We start from the raw sequence: 21,837 nt of genomic DNA on the forward strand, positions 1-21,837 counted from the left end.
TAGCTAATGGTAATGAAATGTTGGCTATAATTGAGGAAAAAAAAAAAAAAAAGCTGCCTTTGGTTTCAGACACAGCCATTATTAGTACATAGCTTGACTTAAAGCGACCACCATATCCTCCGCTGTGCTCGTGGGATCCAGGTTCAGAGCTTCTCAACCCCAGGTTACACATCACTGACCTTAAACACCAGCGGTTTATGAACAGCCGCTGTTAGCCCATATTTGTAGGGCTCGTGACGCTGGTTTTGTTGAAACTGGGTCACAGGTGTTCATTCCATCCAGGGGGAATATATGAAGCCATTCCTCTAGCCTGCTAATTTCTGTATGTCCTATGGTTGTGCTTCCAGCTTTTACAGCTAACCTATTTGTCAAAGGAATTCACATTTGGCTTATGCTGGTTAACAATTTTTCTTTTTAACCACAAAAAAAAAAAAAATTAGAATTGTTGGCTATGCTCCAATTCAAGCTCTGTTTAGGGTCTGGACCTGCATGATCGAGTTCTGTATTTTCATGTTTTACCATCTCTTGCACAGAAAATGTCTTCAGTACTGCACACATACAAATTATTAACTTATTTAATATTGGTAAAATCTTTATTGTAGAAAGTTGGTTTACCCAGTGGCCATGTTCAAAAGTGTGGGGTCAGTTTAAGATTTCAAAGAAATTAATATACATTAAAGGGTTAGTTTACCCAAAAATTACTGACCCTCATGTCATTCCACACCCACAAAACCATCATTCATCTTCGGAACACAAATTAAGATATTTTTGATAAAATCCGATGGCTCAGTGGGGCCTCTATTGACAGCAAGATAATTAACACTTTAAATGCCAAGAAAGCAACTAAAGAGATTTAAAACAGTTCATGTGACTACAGTGATTCAAACTTAATGTTATGAAGCGATGAGGAATTTTTTGCACCACGATTTCAAAACTTCTTTACTGCTACATTTTGAAATTTCAATGCTTCACATGACTTTGGCAGTTTGATACCGAACCATCGATTCGAAACAAGAGATTCGTAAAGCTTCAAAGCTTCATGAAGCAGTGTTTTGAAATCGCCCATCACTAGATATTGTTGAATAAAGGTTTTTTTTTTTTTTTGCGCACAAAAAGTATTCTCCTTGCTTCATAATATTAAGGTTGAACCACTATAGTCACATGAACAAATATGTTTTTAGTACCTTTCTGGGCATTTGAAAGTGTTAATTAACTTGTCAATGCAGGCCTCACTGAGCCATCGGATTTTATCAAAAAATATCTTAATATGTGTTCCGAAGTTGAACGAAGGTCTTACGGTTGTGGAACGACATGAGGGTGATTAATGACAGAATTTTCATTTTCGGATGATAAGAATCTTTTCTTGAACAGCAAATCATAAACATATTAGAATGATTTCTTGAAGGATCATGTGACACTGAAGACTGGAGTAATGATGCTTAAAAATTCAGCTTTGTTCACAGGAATAAATTACATTTCAAAAGATATTACAACATAAAACAGTCATTTTAAATTCTAATAATATTCCACAATATTACCGTTTTACTGCATCAAATAAATGCAGACGTGGTAAGCAGAAAAGACCATCTAAATAATACAAATCTTACTGATCCCAAACTTTTGTATGGTAGAATATTACTATATTTATGAACCGTTTGTATATTTCACTGTTCAGCTGTTTAAGTCAATGTTTTTTTGCACAAACTCTGTTTAAATGAAAATCACTCTTAATCTAGTAAAAAAGAAAAGCATGCCACACATCCTCTAATCCAGTTTTATTCTTTTTCAGCAAAAGAGGAAAGGAAAAAAAGGAAAACAAGAAAACAAAAAAAGAAAGGCTACAGAATTTTATCTTATCCATATCTTTGTTTTTTTGTATGTTTTTTAAATGTTAACCTAAAAAGGGCAAAGTAATGCAGCTCTATGCTTAGAGTGAGAGTTAACCAGAAACACAAAGGAGGTTAAATAAGGATTTTTCTTAAGATACACAATATTCATCTCTTATCTTCAGTTGTCCATGTCGACATCAACAGAAAACCAGTCAAAGTAATAATAATAAAAAAAATTAAAATAAAACAAAAGCGCCAGTAATTTGAGACTCCGCCTTCCTCGTTCCCACCAGAGTTGAACAAATCCCTCCATAATGCCATGTATGGGAGGGAAGGAAAGGAAGCAAAAAAGAGAAAGAATCAAGAGAATATAGAAAGAAAGGTTAGCATGAGCAGGCAGGAGAAAAGTACAGGAAACTAGTGAGAATGATGGAGGACAGAGAGAAAGCGAGAAAAAAAAGGGCAAAAAAAAAAGCCACCGAGATCTTCAGCTGCTTTAAAAGAGGCAGAGTGTATGATGCAAGGGCTGATGGGAGTTGTACGAGGTTACAGAGTGTGTTTATTCAGACCTGAACGAACTACAGTTCTCAGATGAGCTGTGGGCGGCCCTTTTCCCAACTGAACCCAAACCGAAGGGTACCGTTTTGATTGCGCCGAACTGCGCATGAAAACACGGCTGTAAGTGCATATGTGAGTGCGAGTGTACGCGAGTAAAACGGGCACGGCTCTGACGCGGATCGGCCGAGGGAATCGACTCGACAAGCTGCGGCAGAGCCGGGCTTTTTCCCGGGACAGGGTGACTCGTGTGATCCAGGTCACCCCCTTTCCCTCGGTCAGCGTCTGTCCGTGTGATGGAGAAGAAGATCCCAGAGGTCTCGATCGATCGATGTGTTTCCCCTGGAGTCGATCGCAGCCTCTGAGACAAGAGCAGTTCTCCAAAGTACAGGCCGCTTGGGAGCCCAAATTCGTCTGACCTACTGACCTGCATATGCACTGGGTGTGGAAGGGGACTGAAAACAGAACGTTAAGGCTGTGCGGGTCGCCTGTGTGTGATGAGCACAAGGCTATTGAGGGGTCAGAGGTCAAGCAGGGGTGCGGGGTCCTCTGAGACGTGTTGGAGGAAAAAAGATGCCACTAACAGGTGAGTGATCGGTGGATGCGTGCGTGCGTGTGTGTCTGTGTGCATGTGTGTTTGCGTGTGTGCGAGTGTGTGCGTTCAAGAGCACTCCTCTCCGATGCGCTGGCAGGTTCGGCCCACCTTGCGGTCCAGTTTAACCATCTTCAGCACAGCTTCCTCTCGGCCGCGGCCCAGATGGTCAAACATACAGTCGTGTTGCTCCGGCAACCGGTGCAACATGCAGAACACATAACCTGAGAACAAGAGAGAGAGTGATCACAATGAGATGAAAGTGTTGTATAACCTGCTCAAGGTTGATTTTACAAAGCGTTCTAATGGCAGAGCACGTAACACTCATTTAACGGATTTTAACAGCATGCTTCTTGTTCCCCAACACGCATACGAATGACTCTAAAAAGTCACTAATTACATCACTGTTAGCCTGCTGAAGTGTCTGCTTTTTTAAATTAATGCCAGATAGATTATACTGATCTCAGATCATTTCCTAGTAAAAGATTTTAATGGTGCTTGCCCATGCAATACATCACTGGCATGAAGAAGGGATGTCGTTGGGGGTCGGTACTAATTAAAACAAGTAAAAAAAAAAGTCTACAACCATGTCTCCACGATATCCTACAGCTGGATATTGCTGGTCTATCCTTCAATGTCCTTCATGATTTTATTTGCAATTTTTTATATGCAATCCAAATTTAATTTCAGTTTTCTGAATAAGGGTTAAATTGGCATGACAAAAAATGTGCATTGAGATTTGTTTGCAGCTCAGCTGTGCTTAAAGCTAAATAATATGAAAGAAAAGATTTTAAAAAATATATAAATATAAAAATATTTAACCATGCAAACAAAAGAAAAAAATATATAATAGAATCCCAAAGTAAGATATCCTAAAGCTTGCTCAGGCTTCTCTTTCAATGCAATTCTATGCAATTGTTTTTTGGCAAATTTTTCTCTCCAAATTCAATTGCAGTTTCAATTTTGTGTTTTATTTGTATGACATCAATTGTGCATTCAAATTTCAGCTGTTAAAAGCTTAGCTGCAAACAAATGTTAAAAATATGAAAAATAATATTTAATAAAAAGTGCAAAAAATAATAAAAATTAATAAAAAAATAAAGTAAAACAAATCAAAATAAAATGAAGAAAATGTACCAGCATATGTACCATGTGATTGCTAGAGTGTTATCTTGCACAAAATGAGGTATCATTCACAGTTATAGTACAAATGTGCAATCTTAAAACCCTAACACCAAACTGAGAAACAGCTACGCTAGCAAACACCACTAACTATAAACCAGATGATCATAGATTGATTTATCAGGGAGATAAAACTGTGAAATTAGATCATTTCCAAGCAAGTAACTAGATTTGTGCGGTGCTTGCTTGTGCAAAATTCATTGCCATGTTGCTGGGGCGAAAATTCAACTTCAGCTTTCAATTCAGTTTTTTACTGGCATGACAAAAGTTGTGCATTCTTTTTTGCTTGAAGTATAGCCAAAGGCTTTAGATATACAAAGACGGTGGAATCATATTACTATGGCTGCATCTGAAAACTGAAAAATGCTGCATTCGGAGGAGGCATTCCCAGGTAGGAAGGCATCAAGGCATGTCCGAATCCAAAGTTAGCTTCACTTCCTGTCTCATGAGGTACTTTCATCTGATCGATTTTTGAAGGGAGCATGGATTTATCCTTCACTGCCTTTGATATCCCACAATCCTGTGCTTTCCATTCTCTAACAGTTGAGCTAAAAATAAAGATGCCATCTAAAAAGTTCCAGTTGGTGGCCAGGTTGTGTAAAAATGTATGTTTTCCACTTTTGCTGTCATTTCTAAAGAGAAATTATGATTGTAGGAATTAAATATTCTCTTAGTTATCACCAAAGCTCGCACTATTTTGCCGTAGATCATTAAACCGATAAGCTGCCTAAGAAGTCTGTCTGAAATCAGTTTCGTGAGGTGCCTTCGTGCGCAAACGCTACTTGCAAAGCCACTGCCTGATAGGGCAGCGAGGCAACAAGTCAAGCTTTGGAGAACTTGATGTGTCCCCATCCAAACAGTACTTGCATGACTGAAATAGCAGCCCGAGAGGCATTTCAAAGATTGCGCAGTGTTCAAATCCATAAGGCCAAGCTGAGCAATATCTATACTAGCCAACACCACTAACTACATATAGACCAAACGTAGTTTGACTTCTTAGAGAATGTGATCTGAGATCATTTCCAAGTAAATAAAAACCAGCTTCGCACACAGAGGAGAATCCATTCCGTCTTCCAATCCTCGAGCCTCATTTAGAAGAGAATCTCGTTAAGGAGTTTAATATATTCATTAATACACATGGTGTTTTTAATGAGTCAGAGATGATTAAAAGCTTACAATGTTTCAATTACGACAGCCACAGAAGAGCTGCATGGCACTACGCACACCAGTGCATCATGTAGTGCTATTCAGGAGCGACGTCGCTGAATATAAATTCTAGATGAGTTGTCAGCTTCTGAATTGTTTGGCGAAAAAGAAAAACAAGGTTGCTCTCACTGACTGCATGCAACCATAAACCTACAGCATAATGTGCTGCCCGATTCATGGAAGATTCACTCAAATGGGGCGGTTCATATTAATGAATCATTCGAATAGATTAGCAAATCCGTCTGAATTGAACACAGGAGGTCTGAATCGCACTTAAATCGACTCGGATTACTCGCTTTTATGCTACTATTTTACAAAGCATCCAAACAGATTTCCTAACCCCAGGAAGAAAATGCGGTAGAGTTTTCAGCGTTGAATAACTGCAGGAGTCCTGTCTGAGACAAACCCCGGAGGGATAATGACTCAGATGTGAGCTGTCACGGGAACAGTCAGATCCATAAGTGTATTAGCAGAGCAGTGGGAATTGTCATTAGACTGATGACTTACAATACCACCTTCAGTTTGAAAAAACAAGACAAAAAAAATGACTAGCACAGCCAGGAGGACTGATGTTAACTGCGCAATTATGTTTAAACGCTCACTTTATTTCATTACCTACAGTTAGAGTCTGAAATTTAAATGACCGAGGGGGGTTAAATATACTTTAGTTCTGTAGGGATCTAAAAGTTCTCGCTGAAATTGCAAACAGTCAGGTGAGGAATGAACAGGCCCACACAGAATTGGAAAACCCATCATTTACGCCGCCAGAACAAGTGACATGATGTGACGAAACTAGAGTAGGCATCAACAAAGCTGTCGAGACTTCACGCATGCGAGGAAGCGTTATAGTTTTGTCACATCATCTCGCAGATGACACGGCGTAAGATGATGGCCATACTAACCACAGCGACAGGACCCCAGCTCCTGTTGTACGAGCTCCAGTTTGGTTTGGCAGCGATGGCACCGCCGACGGTTCTTCTGCTTGGGAACTCGTGGAGAATCTTCAGAACATGAAGCCTCTCCCACACGAACACGCTTCTCCGGGGACGACTCGCTCTCTGAACCTGAGGCTGAACACACCAACAAGCACTTTTAAATTCTTATGCAGCAAGTTGAACTGTGCTATATAACACCATAGAGAGCACCAAGTGCTTCAGTTAGGTAGCAAGTGTTTGACTTAACATGCATCTCATTACTAAATGGGGTTAAATGTGCATGGTTTACAATGGATTGAAGGTTAAATATGCTGTATGTAGTTGGAATATTTGGGCAGTTTAAAGAGATTTGAGGTTCAATGGATGATGACTTTGCTAGGTTGGGATAATAAATAGATGCATTGCGATTCAAAGATCGATTGTTATTTTCTGAATGCAGAGCTCTAGGCTAGTTTTTAACCGCACATTCAAATGCTCACGAAGAAAAGCCTTCGTGCATTTGACTGAGTTTGAGAAAGTACCACAAAATGCTTTTATGATGAGAGATTAATGTAAACAGCCCACTACAAACAGCCTTGTAATTCGCTTTAACCTTTCTGAACTTTATGAATTGATTATTTTATAGAAAGTTCAAGTGGTGTGTGTAAGGAATTGGAAGCAAGCAGAGTACAGCTGTTTTTAAAGCACGCAGTGCCATCTGCTGTTAAAAACTAAGCTCAGAATCGATTCGAGAGAGAATCGCGATCCATTTGGAAAACCTCAAGAGCAGCGAGTGATTTTCTCTTATTCTTTTGTTGTTTGTGGTCACTTTAAGAACTAACGCATGGATCTACAATACTGATACACATCCGATTTCCAAATGTTTATATTCACTTAAGATATAACTGATAACTATTTATGTGAAAGGGACAGTTCACCCAAAAATTTAAATTCTGTTAATTACTCACTCTCATGTCGTTCCACACCCGTAAGACCTTCGTTCATCTTCGGAAAACACAAATTAAGATATTTTTGATAGAATCCGATGGTTCAGTGAGGCCTGCATTGCCAGCAAGTTAATTTCCTTTTTCAATGCCCAGAAAGGTACTAAAAACATATTTAAAACGTGTCTACAGTGGTTCAACCTTAATATTATAAAGCGACGAGAATACGGCAAAAAAACTAAATAATGACTTATTCAACAATATCTAGTGATGGGCGATTTCAAAACACTGCTTCATGAAGCTTCACAAATTTTTTGCTTTGAATCAGTGGTTTGGAACGCGTATCAAAGTCACGTGATCCATTGAAATTTCAAAACACATAACATACTGAAGCCTCACTTACTGAAATCATGTGAGTTTGGCACTCCAAACCACTAATTTGAAAAAAGATTCGTAAAGCTTCGAAGCTTCATGAAGCAGTGTTTTGAAATCGCCCATCACTAGATATTGTTGAATAAGTCGCACAAAGAGTATTATCGTCGTTTTATAACATTAAGGTTGAACTACTGTACTCTCATGAACCGTTTAAATATGTTTTAAGTACCTTTCTGGGCACTGAAAAAGGAAAATCACTTGCTGGCAATGGAGGCCTCACTGAGTCATCGGATTTTATCAAAAAATATCTTAATTTGTGTTCCGAAGACGAATAAAGGTCTTACGGGTGTGGAATGACACGAGAGTGAGTAATTAATAACATAATTTTCATTTTTGGGTGAACTAACCCTTGAAGACTGGCATTTTGTCATAATTTTGTGTTGTGATCACATGCTGTCAGAGAGGCGGATTTCTATGCACATGCTTCGGATGTGTGTCAGTCTGCATGAGTACAGGGTTCTTTTTTCAAGGCTTATTGCACTTAATAAATGTTTTTAATGTCACACACTTCCTGCACTGTGTCTCATTCATGCATGTTTCTTTATTGCTCTAATGTGTCAATAACTTCAGGCAGTCCGCACATATTTACATACTGCGATATACAATATATACCAAAATCTCTATCTACAGGCACTTTATACTGTCGCTATGATATCACCATACTGGCCAGCCCTAAAAAGTGGTTATAACGTGGAGCCCCCAAGGAGGGACTTGTAATGTCGGCAGAAAGTTTGCAAATACTCTAGAGAGAAGTATGGCTTGACCAGAGCTTGAACTCTATTGATTTAGCCTTCTCTGACCTTGGTTAGTCAGTCTACACCAGAGCTTTAAAACGTTTTTTTTTTTTGTGGATGGAGAGGTGGTAATGAATGTGTAACGAGTGGGAGAAAATATACGTTTATTAATGCATCATGTTTCTGCATTGATTCACAAAAAAATAATAATAACTGGATAGTTAAGTTTACTAAAAAGATTTTGCAAATTTTGTGCAATTTGTAACACTGATTACCTTCAAACAGCTGCTTTGAGACATTATAACCACATTTGTATGCTGCTGTACATTTACAGCTCAGTTCCAAAGTGGTGTGATGTGCTAGACTATTAAAAGCTGCCAGACACAAACAAACACAACAGCAGTGGTGAGGTGTACCTGAGTCGCAGGGTCGTTTTGTAGGAGTGGATAGCGTGCCGCGAGCTGTGTCTGTACTGGAGACTTCTGGGAAAGAGAACGAAATAAGATTTAGATTTATGCATTTATCCAAAGTTACTTGCATTGCATTTATAAGTTCGTGCATTCTCTGGGAATCAAACCCATGACCTTGGTGTTGCTATTTAGGAGTCTTCTTCCCTGCAACCCACCATTTGAGAACCACTAGTCTAGATCTCCAAGACTTTCTGGTTGTCTTCAACTCAGATTTTGGCATTTCACATTCCCAAAACAAACATTAGAATGTGTCTGTTGGTCTTACTCATCTGCAATGTTCAGCAGTCTTTCATTCTCTATGACTGCTGTGAAATATTAAAATGATAAGGACCCATCTGAGACTTCATCTCAATATCATCTCAGTTATTACAGGTAAGACAGAAAACATTAGTGTGTCCTCACCGTCCTGTGCAGGAAGAGTTGTGGCTTCTGTCGAGGGCTCCTCAGAGCTGGCTGGCTTGGAGGACAGGGTTTGGCTACTGCTGCTGCTCGTCTCATTGCAGAAGACTGCTGATTGGCTATTGCTGGAGCTGGGGGCGGGCTCTGGAGTGCAGTCCTCGTCTGGCTGTTTCTTCTGTATGTCTGATGGAGAGAACAGAGAATGTGAGAGTGTGTGAAACACAGTTCAGACACACTTATTATATAGACCATGTACTATAAGTAACTTACCAGCAAAACATTTGGAGCAAAGGTTCATGGTTTTGCTAGACCTGGAGAGAGAAAAGAAGACAAATGAGATACTCTCTTAAACAGCTGTACAGAGGAAGAGCACATCTCTATTGTGAAGTGACTGTCACATCAACAAAATATTAGTAGTTGGAAATGAATACTAGCAAAATTACACTATTCTCGATACAGATTTCAATGCCACAGTAAAACCTAATGGGCTGCTGACAACATTCCTTACATTACATTTAAAAATGACAAGTAAGCTTCAAGGCTTTATTAGAATTTAAAAAAAATAAATAAAAATTAAAAAAAAAATATATATATATATATATATATTTTATATTATTATTGAATATTTTTAATAATGAAAATTAAAATGTTTTAGAAAAATTATTCAAGTAATTAACAAATAAACAAATAAAACAGGACAAATACAAATTAAAACTTTTATTAAATGCATTTCTTGTGTGACCTTTCAAGTTAGGATTACTGGATAAAAATGTTTAGAAATGTATTTAGTTCACTAAGACCAGTTCATTTGACTCACTGAAAAGAACTCAAAAAGTCCTGAAATAACAATAACCTCACAAAACAAACACTATGACTTGCACTCAAGTTTTACTCTACACAACAGCTATACCTATTTAATGAGATATTTTCTCTGAATCTGAATTGTTTTCAGTATGAAAAAAGTCTCAGACACCTCATCAGTGGAGAGCTCTTCACTGTTCTTTACTTGCAGGCTGAGGGCGGTGACATATCACACACTTTATTTGCACAGACACAACAAACAACCATTGCACTTCCTAAGAGTGACTCCAAACTCTCTCTCAGGATGACACAAGTTAGCATTGAAAACAACATCAACAGGCCCAATCAAGCGCAATCATAATCAGCGGCCAATCAAGGAGGCGGAAGGAAGCATGGGGAGAGAGCAGGGCATTGTGGGTGGGAATAATGCATATTAAGAAGATGTGCTTTTCCACACTCAAATGTGCTCATCACCACATGAAAACACCAATGGAGTAGCTGTTTGTGCATGAGCAATAAAAAGGTCGGAAAGATATTATTGACAGTGCTCAGTGAATGAACGGTATGAAGGCTGATGTTGAGATCAGATGAAACAGAGTCATTCGTCAAGTCCTGCCCAATAAAGATGTAACTTTGCATGAATTAAATAATACAGCCATGAATGAGCACATGTTGGAAATAAAAGCACTGAAATTAATTCTCTCTCTGTTGTCTATGCTCATCATTAGTCTCGCAAAGTCGTCTGCATTTTGCTGTTCACTCAACGGGTTGGTGCTCAGGAAATGCTCCAGCACGGCCACTCCATGTAATTTTTAACAAGATTCGCTCGTTTAAAACACTAATTATATAAACATTTACTATATAACCATTAATTCGCTAATAAACATCCAAGTAAACAACTCTATGGAAATTATTTATTTATTATCTCCACGAGCAATTGCAGTTTGAGTATAGTTCTGTGTAAACGCATAGATAAACAGTGCTTTGTCACCAGATATTTCATAGTCTAGAATGACAAAAACATTATTAAAAATTCTGATATAACATACCAGTTGAGAAATGCAATAAAACACAATGTTTTGTTTGTTATATTCCAATACTCCAGAGAATATTATTCAGTTAACATTATCCAGCAAATTATTATTCACTCTTTAGCCTATTAAACAGCTTATAAACCTACTAAAACTGTAGTTTAAAATGAAATTACATATCTGCAAAGTTGATATGACTACTATCTTTAATTTATTTTCTCCATTTGAAAACATTAGACATTCTACATTTATTTTGCTTATTGTTAACATTAGTGCTGCTGCTGATGCTTTTTATAAATAAAATTATTTTTGTAATATGAAGATTAAAATTAACATGAAAGACTACTATTTTCAACATTTTTTTAAGATGACTGAAAGATTACACTGTTAGAATTACTTTTATGTGCTTTATTTTACCCGTTTTCTTTTTGTTTGTTTTTTTGTTTTTACCTCAAAGATTTTATTTTTTTAAACAAAAACAGTTTAGTAACAGTGCACTTTTTTTATTCTTTGAACTTTCAGACCCCTCTTGGTGAATAAATAAGATTTGTTTTGTTTTCTGTGCAAGGAGGGAGTGATTGGTATAAATAAAATGGTTTGTTCAGTTCAGTGGAGTTGAAATCATGTCAAAAACAGAAAACAGTACATAAATATTGGTTCTGCATATCCTAAAAAAAAAAAAAAAAAATCAACCAACTGTACACCAGTAGGGATGAAATGGTTACCAGTTTGACAATAAACCACAATAAAAATTTTATATATATATATAAATATATAAAATATATTTTATATATAAAATTTTATATTATATTATATATAGCACACAGTTAAAAGTGTTATATCATTATAATTTTATGTAACCTATAAAATTAACTGCACGTTGCACTTGACAGTTTTTTTCCTTTTTGAAGTACTCCAATCATATTTCAAGCAATTCAAAACCATTATGGCGAACAGTGCAAATCTGAAGCGTCTCAGCTGAAGGAAATCATCCATTATTTATCGGCATTAATATATCGTCCAAATTTTCTTATTGGGTTGATAACGATAACATTAAAATGAACATATCTGCTGATACCAATATGGTGGCCGATATATCGTGAATCTCTAAAGCAGAGTTCAGACTGCACGATTTTCAAAGTAGTTGGGTCACTGATCGTTTCACACTGCATGACTATCTTGGCCAGCATTCAGTCGCTGCTGTGTTCAAACTGCATGATGGATCGGCGACAGAGTTTCCCACTGCATGACTTTACAATAGGAAGAATTGCAGACAACTCTGTCTGGCACGCAAACTACGTTTTACAACCAAACACACGCGAGATGTGACAATGAAACAACGCGATATCACGCGTGCAGGACCGGAGTTGTTATTATTATATTAAAAACGGTAGCCTGCAAGCTTGCAATATGAGTTGCCTGTGCGCTGATTTGCAGCGAATATAAGAAAAGAAAAAAAAAATACGGAGGAGGAAATGGTTGGGGAGACTGTGGATTGTGTGGATTGGAGCTGGAGGTAAATGCATAACTTTTCAATGTGCTGCTGTTGCGGATGGTCAAGAAAATGTTTGTGTTTTGTTTCCGTTTGATAGAATTGTAATGTTTATGTGAGTGAAGCCATGCTTGCTGATATTGTGGTCTATAACTCCTCCCCGAACTCCCCGCTGCTCTGTATCTTCCTCTCTCATTGGCTGTCGGTCATCGCCGATGTAGTTTTCAGTCAGAACACTTTTCACACAGCAGGATTGTGAATCGCCGACAGGTCCAGATATTTAATCGAATTGCAAGCTTATGAATAGAAATCTAATCATGAAATTTATGTCAATCCCCTGCACTAAAAAAAAAACAAACAAAAAACAGTACCAGTCATTGTAACAGTTGGCCTATTGATGACTTCTGAAGAGGACAGAAAACCTGAAGGAGATTGGTCTAGTCAGAATAGGTTTAACTCAATATTTTAACTAATTGCAAAAGCTGAATAATCGATAAAAGCCTACGGTTTAAATCAGGAAAATTATCAACTATTAGTTGATTAATCTGAAATAATGGTTCGATTAAAGTGTTCGGTTACCCAAAAATAAAAATTCGATCATTAATTACTCACCCTCACGTCGTTCCACACCCATAAGAGCTTCGTTCATCTTCAAAAAACAAATTAAGATATTTTTGATGAAATCTGATTGCTCAGTGAGGCCATTGCTCCGAACCACTGATTCGAAACAAAAGATTTGCAAAGTTTCAAAGCTTCATGAAGCAGTGTTTTGAAATCACCCATCAATTGATAGTTGAATAAAAGTCGTTATTTTGTTTTTTTGCCGCACAAAAAGTATTTTCATCACTTCATAAGATTAAGGTTGAACCACTGTAGTCACATGAACTGTTTTAAATATGTCTTTAGTACCTTTCTGGGCATCTGAAAGTGTCAATTATCTTGCTGGCAATGGAGGCCTCATTGAGCCATCGGATTTTATCTAAAATATCTTAATTTGTGTTCCGTAAGGTCTTACGGGTGTTGAACAACGACATGAGGGTGAGCAATTCATGACAGAATTTTTCATTTTTGGGTTGACTAACCCTTTTACCGATTATCACAATAATCATTTGTTGCAGCCCTAGTTGGAAAAAAAAAATTACATACAGCATTTCACACAAACTGTAGCAGATAAACTTTTACATATTTTCAGAGAATGCAACGGTGAGTTTGAGTTTGTGTGTGAGTGTGAGTATGTGTGCATGGTCTTCTGTCACATGATTTAAAGCCAATCAAGCCGGCCTCTCTCTGGATTAATCTGACATCTCCTGTTAAATGTCATCTGCAATTACTGCTTATGAAAAGAGGCAACAACCCAATCAAGACGCCAGTGCACACACACCTCAGCCCACCTTCTGAAGAGTCACTGTGTGTGCGACACATTCAACAATCTGAGGAACACAAATCACATCACACCATTAATCAAGCCATTTTACTAAATAACCACAATAACACTGAATCTAATTTGTAGATGTGATTGATGCAGCGCTTCCTACAGAATGAACACACCTGCCAATAACTGGATCTAACTTAATCAAAATAAAACTTTTCAAAAACAGCAAATGCGTATCTTTAAAAGATTTAAAAGAAGTTGCTTTCAAAAGCAATTCAACTTGAGAATCGTTTTGATTAATTCATTAAAATAACTAGCATTATCTATTTATTAACTTTGTATTATTTCATCATACCTAGTCTTTTCTCTTCACATACATCAATTAGTGTACAACAATTCAAGGGAAAGCATGAAGCTTTTTGCTCATATTTGGGGTTAGAAACTTAAAACCCCAAATATTAATCAATTAAACCGACTAAACAGTGTTTGTAAAAGACAAACTAACAATTCTATGTTCATGCAAATACTCAAACAGTATTTGTTTCACTGTTATGTTTCACTCAAACAGGACACTTCAGAAACAGAGCTGCTCATCACCAGCACTCGTTCAATTCCAACCTACAATATTAATTGAATACACACAGAAACAACCAAATCGCTGTGCGTGTAATGTTAACATCTATAGTGAATTGGCAAAGAACAGGAATGTTGCATGTTTTAAAAGGTAGGTGCTGTTCAAGGTTTCCTACACTATGGTCAGATATTACCTTGAAAGGAAATTAAAGCAACATTGAAATGGGGAAGGTTTACTTTAGCAATAATGAGAGTATTCTGTGGGAATCTCAGGGGACGGCACATCCAAACACAACAGATGATCTCACTATCCACACTCATTCCCAGCCAGCACCAGCTCCCAAATGATAACGCAAGCTTGAAAATGAGAAGGCTGACATGCTAACAGGTGTTAAAATGGAAGATGCCAGATGGAAGTATGGAAATCGAATGAAAAATGAAATGCCACAGCTGCCCTTCACACTTCAGCCCCTCTGAACTGCAGCACCCTCTATCTACAAACTGAAAAATGTCTTTGGAACCAGAGCAAATATCATTTAATTTGGAAGGTATACACTGTGCAACAGTAGAAATGTGCCAGCTAGTAGCAATTATGCTATATCTTTTAGACCAGACTTATTTATTGTGAATAATCAGATATTTTGGTTTGCATCCAAAAAAAATTTCCCATTGCATTAATACAGAAAAAATAAATATATGACATATAATGCTACCATGACAAAATTACACCTTGATAGACCAGAAATTACTAGAGAATACTAATCATACTACAATTTCTGAAGCAAAAGCTGCACCTGTTTTACTTCATAACTATTATCCTCACTTGTAGTCCATATAATAGTTAACCACATTTTCAGATAACCTACTGCACTAAACATGGGCTAAGTTTACCCACGTGACTTACCATCAGATACTTCATAGCCGTTGGTCTAATCTTGACATGTTAGTTTAGATGTAGGTGTGCACAATTTTTCTCGACACTGGTTATCAAAACAGAGTGGCATTTGCTTGTGTCATTCAACACCAGTTAGGCAAGTCTACACAAAGTACAAGGTTGAGGAAAGAACCACTCACAATTTGAGGCTGCTTTTACACATGAAACAGGTTAGCCAAAACCTTTTCCTCAAGTATCGGTTTAGTAGGTTTTATGTTCTGCTACCTTACAAGCATACATAGTTTAATGCATGCTAGGTATGACAAACATAGGCCTAGATTTCAGATTTTGATGGAAAACAATTATGTGAGACCACTTTCTTTAGTGACATTACAAGCCATCAGTAATCATATTTGGTCTACATTAATCCATTCAAACTACAATCAGAAAAAAAAGTTTCACAAAGATTTACACTAAATCATCACAAGAATTCGGTTTAATCATTGTCATTTATATGCACCAATACAACAATAAACAGTAAAAAAAAAAAAAAAAAAACCTACCCGCATATAGTTTTTACTAATATTTTAATATATGGAAAATGCCATGCAAAAGATGAAGTAAACAAACGGACAGTTATTGACAAATAAATCATCTTAACTCTAAAAAAATTCTTGATTTCTTGATGATTTCTTTTTCATTTAACACAAAAGGAGCTGCTGCAGCAAATAATGTCTTACATCATGGCTTTTTAACCACATAAAACTATTGTGCTGTCTTCAGAACACTTGAGTCAAGTGGACTTTTTCATACCTTAAGTAAAAGGAAAACTGCAACTTTGACAATATGCAAAAAAAAAAAAAAAAGTAAATGATGGCATAAGTTTCAGTCAGAAATCATTAGCATGATTGCTACGCTCTAAACAAACCGCTGTGTACTGTAGACAAACAATTTGTTACTGGTAAAATGGTTTAAACATCTGATTTTAAAAGCAAACAGTGTGTTTCAACATGCACCTCATCTTCTGTATCATTTCATATTTCTCTGCCACAAAGCAAACCAGTCAATCTGTTAAAGTCTAGTCAGAATAGGAAAAACAGTCAATGAATAAGAATAAAGATGGGCTGTGGCTTGAAGCTGTGCAGCCGTCAAAAGTCTTGACATTTTTGGGGATAAAGTTTATTGCCTTATAAAGGTCAGATATTATGTGCTATGTTAACACCCAGTTTCATGTCTCATGTGCATCTTTAACGACAGCAACTGTGTCATTTGAATAAAGAGTCCAAAATAAACCACGGCTACAATCTATTTATGAGTCTTTCATCAACACAAACACAACACATAAAAGCAGAAAGTTGAAAATGACAGTGATTGTGATGATGAAAAGACCAATTTGTAGATTATTCACCACGTCAGGATTTTTATCCAACGCAACACACTCACACAGACCTTGAAGTACACCCTGACTTCATTCCAGAATGGGGCTTGACAATGGCCACATACAAACAGTAATGTTTCAGGACTGACAACCGCGTTTAAATGCGTGAGCGAGACCCGTAAATTATCATTCTGTGTGTGTATAGAACATGACTTTCTCCTGAAACTGCGACGACTGACACCATGCTAAACATAGCAACGATCTGGCGTCTTGAGTGTTTGGTATCCACTATTCTGACCAATGTAATATTACAGCGACAAAAGACTTGTTACGTTCAGTAATTTTAATTAAAGCAGTCGTCAGAGGTAGCGTCATGTTTTGTTTATGCTTGGAAAGGCTGCTTCACAGAGTGCACTTGTTCAGAGTTGCCATGTCCACTTATTTTGTGTTTTTTGGCTTGTTTAAGCTTGGCTTATAAAGTGATTGCGTTTATGGAGTTATTAAAGTGATCAGGTGGGGGGTTGTGATATTTCAGTATTATTTTCAGCATAAAGGATTTAGATTTATTTAGTTTTTTTATAGACACGTTCTTGTCTGCTGTTTATCTTGCAAGATCTGGCAACAAGAACGAATCAAGCCTTGTACCTCTTTCCCTGAGATTTTTTACACGGCACACACAGAAGAGAGAAAAATCTCAGATGCACGATAAAATGTGTCATTAACAACTAGATCGGTTCCATACACATTGCATAGAATTTTTGTAAATGCGGATGTCAGTACCTGCATATTTTGGGAGATAATTTGGTTAAAGAACGTGGTTGGTACTCCCGTAAATTGCTTAAGTGTGTGTGTATAGAACAGGGTTAACCACTAAAAGGTGAATTGACAACCGAATTTAGCTGCAGTGTGTATGACCAATAAGGACTGCCCAACGGCCCAAGGCCAGTGTAAAAATAAAAGTTGACGGAACTGTCACTTGTCCAGTCGGGTCAGTGCTGCATCGTCACAAAAGTTTATCATTTGAACATGTTTTTAAGCCTTGGCTATTTAAATATTCAAACGCATGAAGACGTGAAACGAGAACTCAATTTGGTACTCGCTGTGTGAGAATTTTTGTGTGTGCAACACACATTTGAAGCACATGCTCAGAAAGCTGCCTTCAGTATTAGCGTAATGTCTTAGAGGTGGCTTTTGGGGTGCACACTTTGGACTTTTTGGACTCACACGGTGAGTACTGAATTGAGTTCTCTTTTACATCATCTTGCAAAGTGACATATTCACACAAAATTATGTTCAACTGCCCGTATTGGTGAGTATCCTTTTAAACACAGTCCTTTATGTCTTAAGTGAACGTAAACAGTTGAAATAAAAAGCATGTGTAACAGTATATTGGATCCATGCAGCTCTTTAAAGTGACAGCAGCCTAAAAAAACTGCGTTTTTAATGTTAATCAAACAAAGGACAGAAAAAAAAAAAAAAAAATCACTCATTACTCTTGACTGAATACGTTTTGTAACTTTACTAAGAAATAATCTGTATTTAATTTATACATTGAAGACTATGCAGTGTTATTTTACATTTGATTATTCAATTTCTCTACCTGAAAACTACTGTTAGACTTGAAAAACCTGAAAAGAACCGTTTGTTCCATTGTAATTATTTTGTGATATTTCTCATAATTTGATTATTTGTTCTTAATTATTGACAGTTTACTTGTCTGTAACAATAATATTTATATGAGTTAGACTAGTAGTTTTTGGTGTCATAACTACATTATTTATTAAGGTTATGGCTAAAAAAAATAACTAGGCCTATCTTATTTCATTTATTTATTACTTTTTTGTGGTGGGGCCAGTGAAAATGTTAACCTCTGGCACCGACCAGGCAAGATGAAAAAATCCTTAACGTTGAGCCCTGCAGAACATGTTTCTGAACAAATGAATGACACCACTCGACTGACCCTGCATTACTATACTATAACAGGAATTAGATTTCTATGAACAGTGTAATATTCAATTAAACATCCTCATGTAATTATAAACACTGAATAGATATTCTCTATAGGAACAGCTGGAATGAAGCATAACACTGCAATTTGCCATTTGCATCTGCCATTTTTTGTCACTAGCAGCACCAAACAGAATCACAAAAAGTAGTCCAACCTCAAACTCACAACACTGATTCAGGCAACTTGCTTTGTTGGATTTGATGGCCATGAGGGTCAACTAGTAGGTTGTAGGACGATGAGTTGACCACAGAGTGATCCACGCTTGATTAGTCAACTTTGAAAATATGCATGCAGCAGAGCTGCCTTATTGATCGTTAAAAGTAAAAACTATGAACTGGGATAACAGATGTCTACAGTAGTAGACATGGACACGAGCAGTAGTAGAATAACTTGAGACTTCAAATAAAGATTGCATGAATCATATCATTACACCAGTAGGTGGAGACATAAACGACTGATAAAAAAAAAAATTATTAGTCATTGAATGATTCATTCAAGAGATCCATTCAAAAACAGCGATCCATCCAATTAATGAGTCCATCCAAGTCTTTATAAGTGTGTCATTGAACCATTCATTCAAACTGATTTAAAAAAATAATTTAAATTGATTGAATATGATGCAGCATTTAACATTTTGTTAGAACCACTAGTAAATGCATGATATTGTGTTTAGTTGTCCATTTAGAATCATGATAGAATCTCTTTGGTCTCTATTGATCTTTTTTAAACAAATTGTGATTCTCAATTTATCCAGAATCAGGTCTTAAAGTGACAAAGTGACTACTTTTATTTATCTTTTGTGTGTGTGTGTGTGTGGGGGGGGGGGGGGGGGGGGCAGTGAAAACCTTGGCAGGGCAAGTAAAAATTGAAACCACTTAACATTAAGCCCTGGATTTACAGTCTAATTTACACAAAAACAGCAGACTGAGCCTATTTTATAATAGCTCAGTTACTGAGTAATGTGAGAGGGGCTCTATGTGATTAAATCCCCTGATACACAAGCCACAAAAAATGTAATTACAGGTGTACCATCAGCATTTGATCCAACCTTCACTTATTATATTTACTTATTATCCAACCATCTTTTTATAAAAAAAAAAAAATCTATGGCTAACAAATAAAAGGTTGTTGAATGATCACTTCAGAGGTCTGTCTTGGTCTTGCCCAGATCTGGTGCATTTGTTTGGAGTACAGACAACAAGGAGTGTCAAATGACTGCACCTGTGAGCCTGACACATGCTTGAAGAAGAGTCCTGATTGATGTGTCACTCACACAAAAGTCTATCTATCATTATCCTTTGATTCAGCTATATACAGACACTGGTGTGTCTCAAAACCTGGGGAGGTGTCTACTTAACATTTAAAGACATCAGACGTACCAAATGATCAACAAACTGTCTAGGTAGGCACTAAGTTTTGATATACAGCACATAAATTATGTCCCCAGTGATGCTAAAATCTGACGTAAGCACACTAGTTTGAGATATATATATATATATATATATATGTTGGCCCAAAATGTTGTCTAGGACAGGGATTTTGATAAAAAATAAAGATGTAACTAAATAATATTTAAAATAAATAAAATATTAAAAATTAATATATAAAAAAATATTTAAATAAATTAATACTACATCTAACATTACATTATATTAGTGAGTTTCACTGTATAAATTGGGACCTTGTACATGAAAATATAGAGCTGCCTTTTAAATTTTAGAATGGAGGTCCCTCATACAACGATGATCACATTTAAGGGTCCTTGACATCTAAAAGATTGCAAACCCCTGGTCTAGGAAACCAAACACAATGTCCCTTGTGGTGCCCTAAAAAGCTGTCTAGGAAGGATGCTTACTAGGTTCTGAAATACAACCAAAAAATTGTGTCACTTATAATGGCCAAAATGTTTCCTAGGTAGGAAGCACACTAGGTTTTAAATACAGCCAAAATAATAATAATAATAATAATAATGCTGGCTATGTAGGTTTTGAAATGTAACAAAAAAGATGCCCCCTGTGATGCCCCCCAAAACTCTGCAAACGTGTATGTTCACAAGGTTTTTAAATACAACAGCAACTTTATACAAGCTATAATGCCAAAATATGCTCTCCAGATAAGGTTTTCAAACAGCCAATGATTGAGATAGAGGACAGTAAGATATCAATGATCTGTCAGTCCAGCTCACACGGCTCGTTAAAAACCACTGGATCGCCCAAATCTGCTTTTGATCAGCCCTGTTGTTTAAATGTGTTATGTATTTGATGGAAATGTATGTTTTATGCGTGTATTTGAGGAGAAACAGCAGCTGTGGATGTGAAAAACAGGAGTGGTTGTTCCCCACCCCCATCCATCGGCCTACAACAATGAACAACAAACACTCCACATTTCATTCACATTTCTCGCCTTCATCCACATCAAATTTGCCACACGGGTACACTCACGTGTAAAATGAATCATCTTACCCCCAAAATCCACAAGGGCAGCGGGGAGGAATACTAGGCGGCTTGCTGCGTTCGCTTCCTGTATCCCCCATGACGGCGATGTGAAGGCGGCAGGTTTCTGCAGGAAACACCGGGGATCCAATAGCGGCCTAGTGCTTGTGCGGGAATTCCTCGGCTCGACGTTTGATCAAAAACGCTTTACAACAAAATCCCCTAGCTGAAAACGCAGCGTAAGAACTGATAGATACGGAAACGAGCAGCCGCTACTATAAATTCGACGTAATTTAGACAAAATTCAAGAAATTAACGGCCGCGTACAGTCCGACGGACCGCACCGGGAGTCGAGGCCGATCAGCTGGCGAGTGGAAGATACCAACTCCTAAATAGGGTTTTGTTAATCATGAGTAAAACCATTTAAACACTCCGATTTCGGTTGTACTCGTATTTACACAAACTCTTGTTGTTAAAAAGTGAAATACATAATACAATGTTTAAATGTTGTAGGTATATACTAATAGCACGTGTTAATAACGTTTTTTCTAACCAATGTTCCCCCAAAACAAAGTGGAACGGTCCAAGCTGTATTCCTTGTTTGTAAAGGGGATTT

The 21,837-nt window shown here is 37.1% G+C and overlaps 1 protein-coding gene across 2 annotated transcripts; it reads right to left on the reverse strand.

Moving 5' to 3' along the window:
* Positions 1-1,301: 1,301 nt before the first annotated feature.
* On the reverse strand, positions 1,302-21,585 carry zfand3 (zinc finger, AN1-type domain 3). Of its 2 annotated transcripts, none has more exons than XM_067386042.1 (6): positions 21,231-21,585; positions 9,531-9,571; positions 9,264-9,443; positions 8,808-8,873; positions 6,267-6,434; positions 1,302-3,200 (listed from the first exon to the last, which is right to left on the reverse strand). In XM_067386042.1, the coding sequence occupies exons 2-6, from the start codon at positions 9,556-9,558 to the stop codon at positions 3,046-3,048; spliced, it is 597 nt and encodes a 198-aa protein (XP_067242143.1). In that variant the 5' UTR covers positions 9,559-9,571; positions 21,231-21,585; the 3' UTR covers positions 1,302-3,045. The 2 variants fall into 2 exon arrangements, with proteins under 2 accessions (XP_067242143.1, XP_067242142.1); XM_067386041.1 differs by having other exon boundaries at positions 1,305-3,200; positions 21,252-21,585.
* Between the last annotated feature and the right edge of the window lie 252 nt (positions 21,586-21,837).

Source organism: Chanodichthys erythropterus, chromosome 5, assembly GCF_024489055.1.
Source record: "Chanodichthys erythropterus isolate Z2021 chromosome 5, ASM2448905v1, whole genome shotgun sequence".
NCBI lineage: Eukaryota > Metazoa > Chordata > Actinopteri > Cypriniformes > Xenocyprididae > Chanodichthys > Chanodichthys erythropterus.

What these genes read in the sequence shown, in the direction of transcription:
- zfand3 (XM_067386041.1), bottom strand. Translation starts at nt 21,322, where the DNA reads ATGGGGGATACAGGAAGCGAACGCAGCAAGCCGCCTAGTATTCCTCCC. An exon ending in TGCCCTTGTGGATTTTGGGG is followed by an intron (nt 9,572 to 21,251) that starts GTAAGATGATTC and finishes TTCTCTCTCCAG; the next exon opens with GTCTAGCAAAACCATGAACC. An exon ending in TTGCTCCAAATGTTTTGCTG is followed by an intron (nt 9,444 to 9,530) that starts GTAAGTTACTTA and finishes TCTCTCCATCAG; the next exon opens with ACATACAGAAGAAACAGCCA.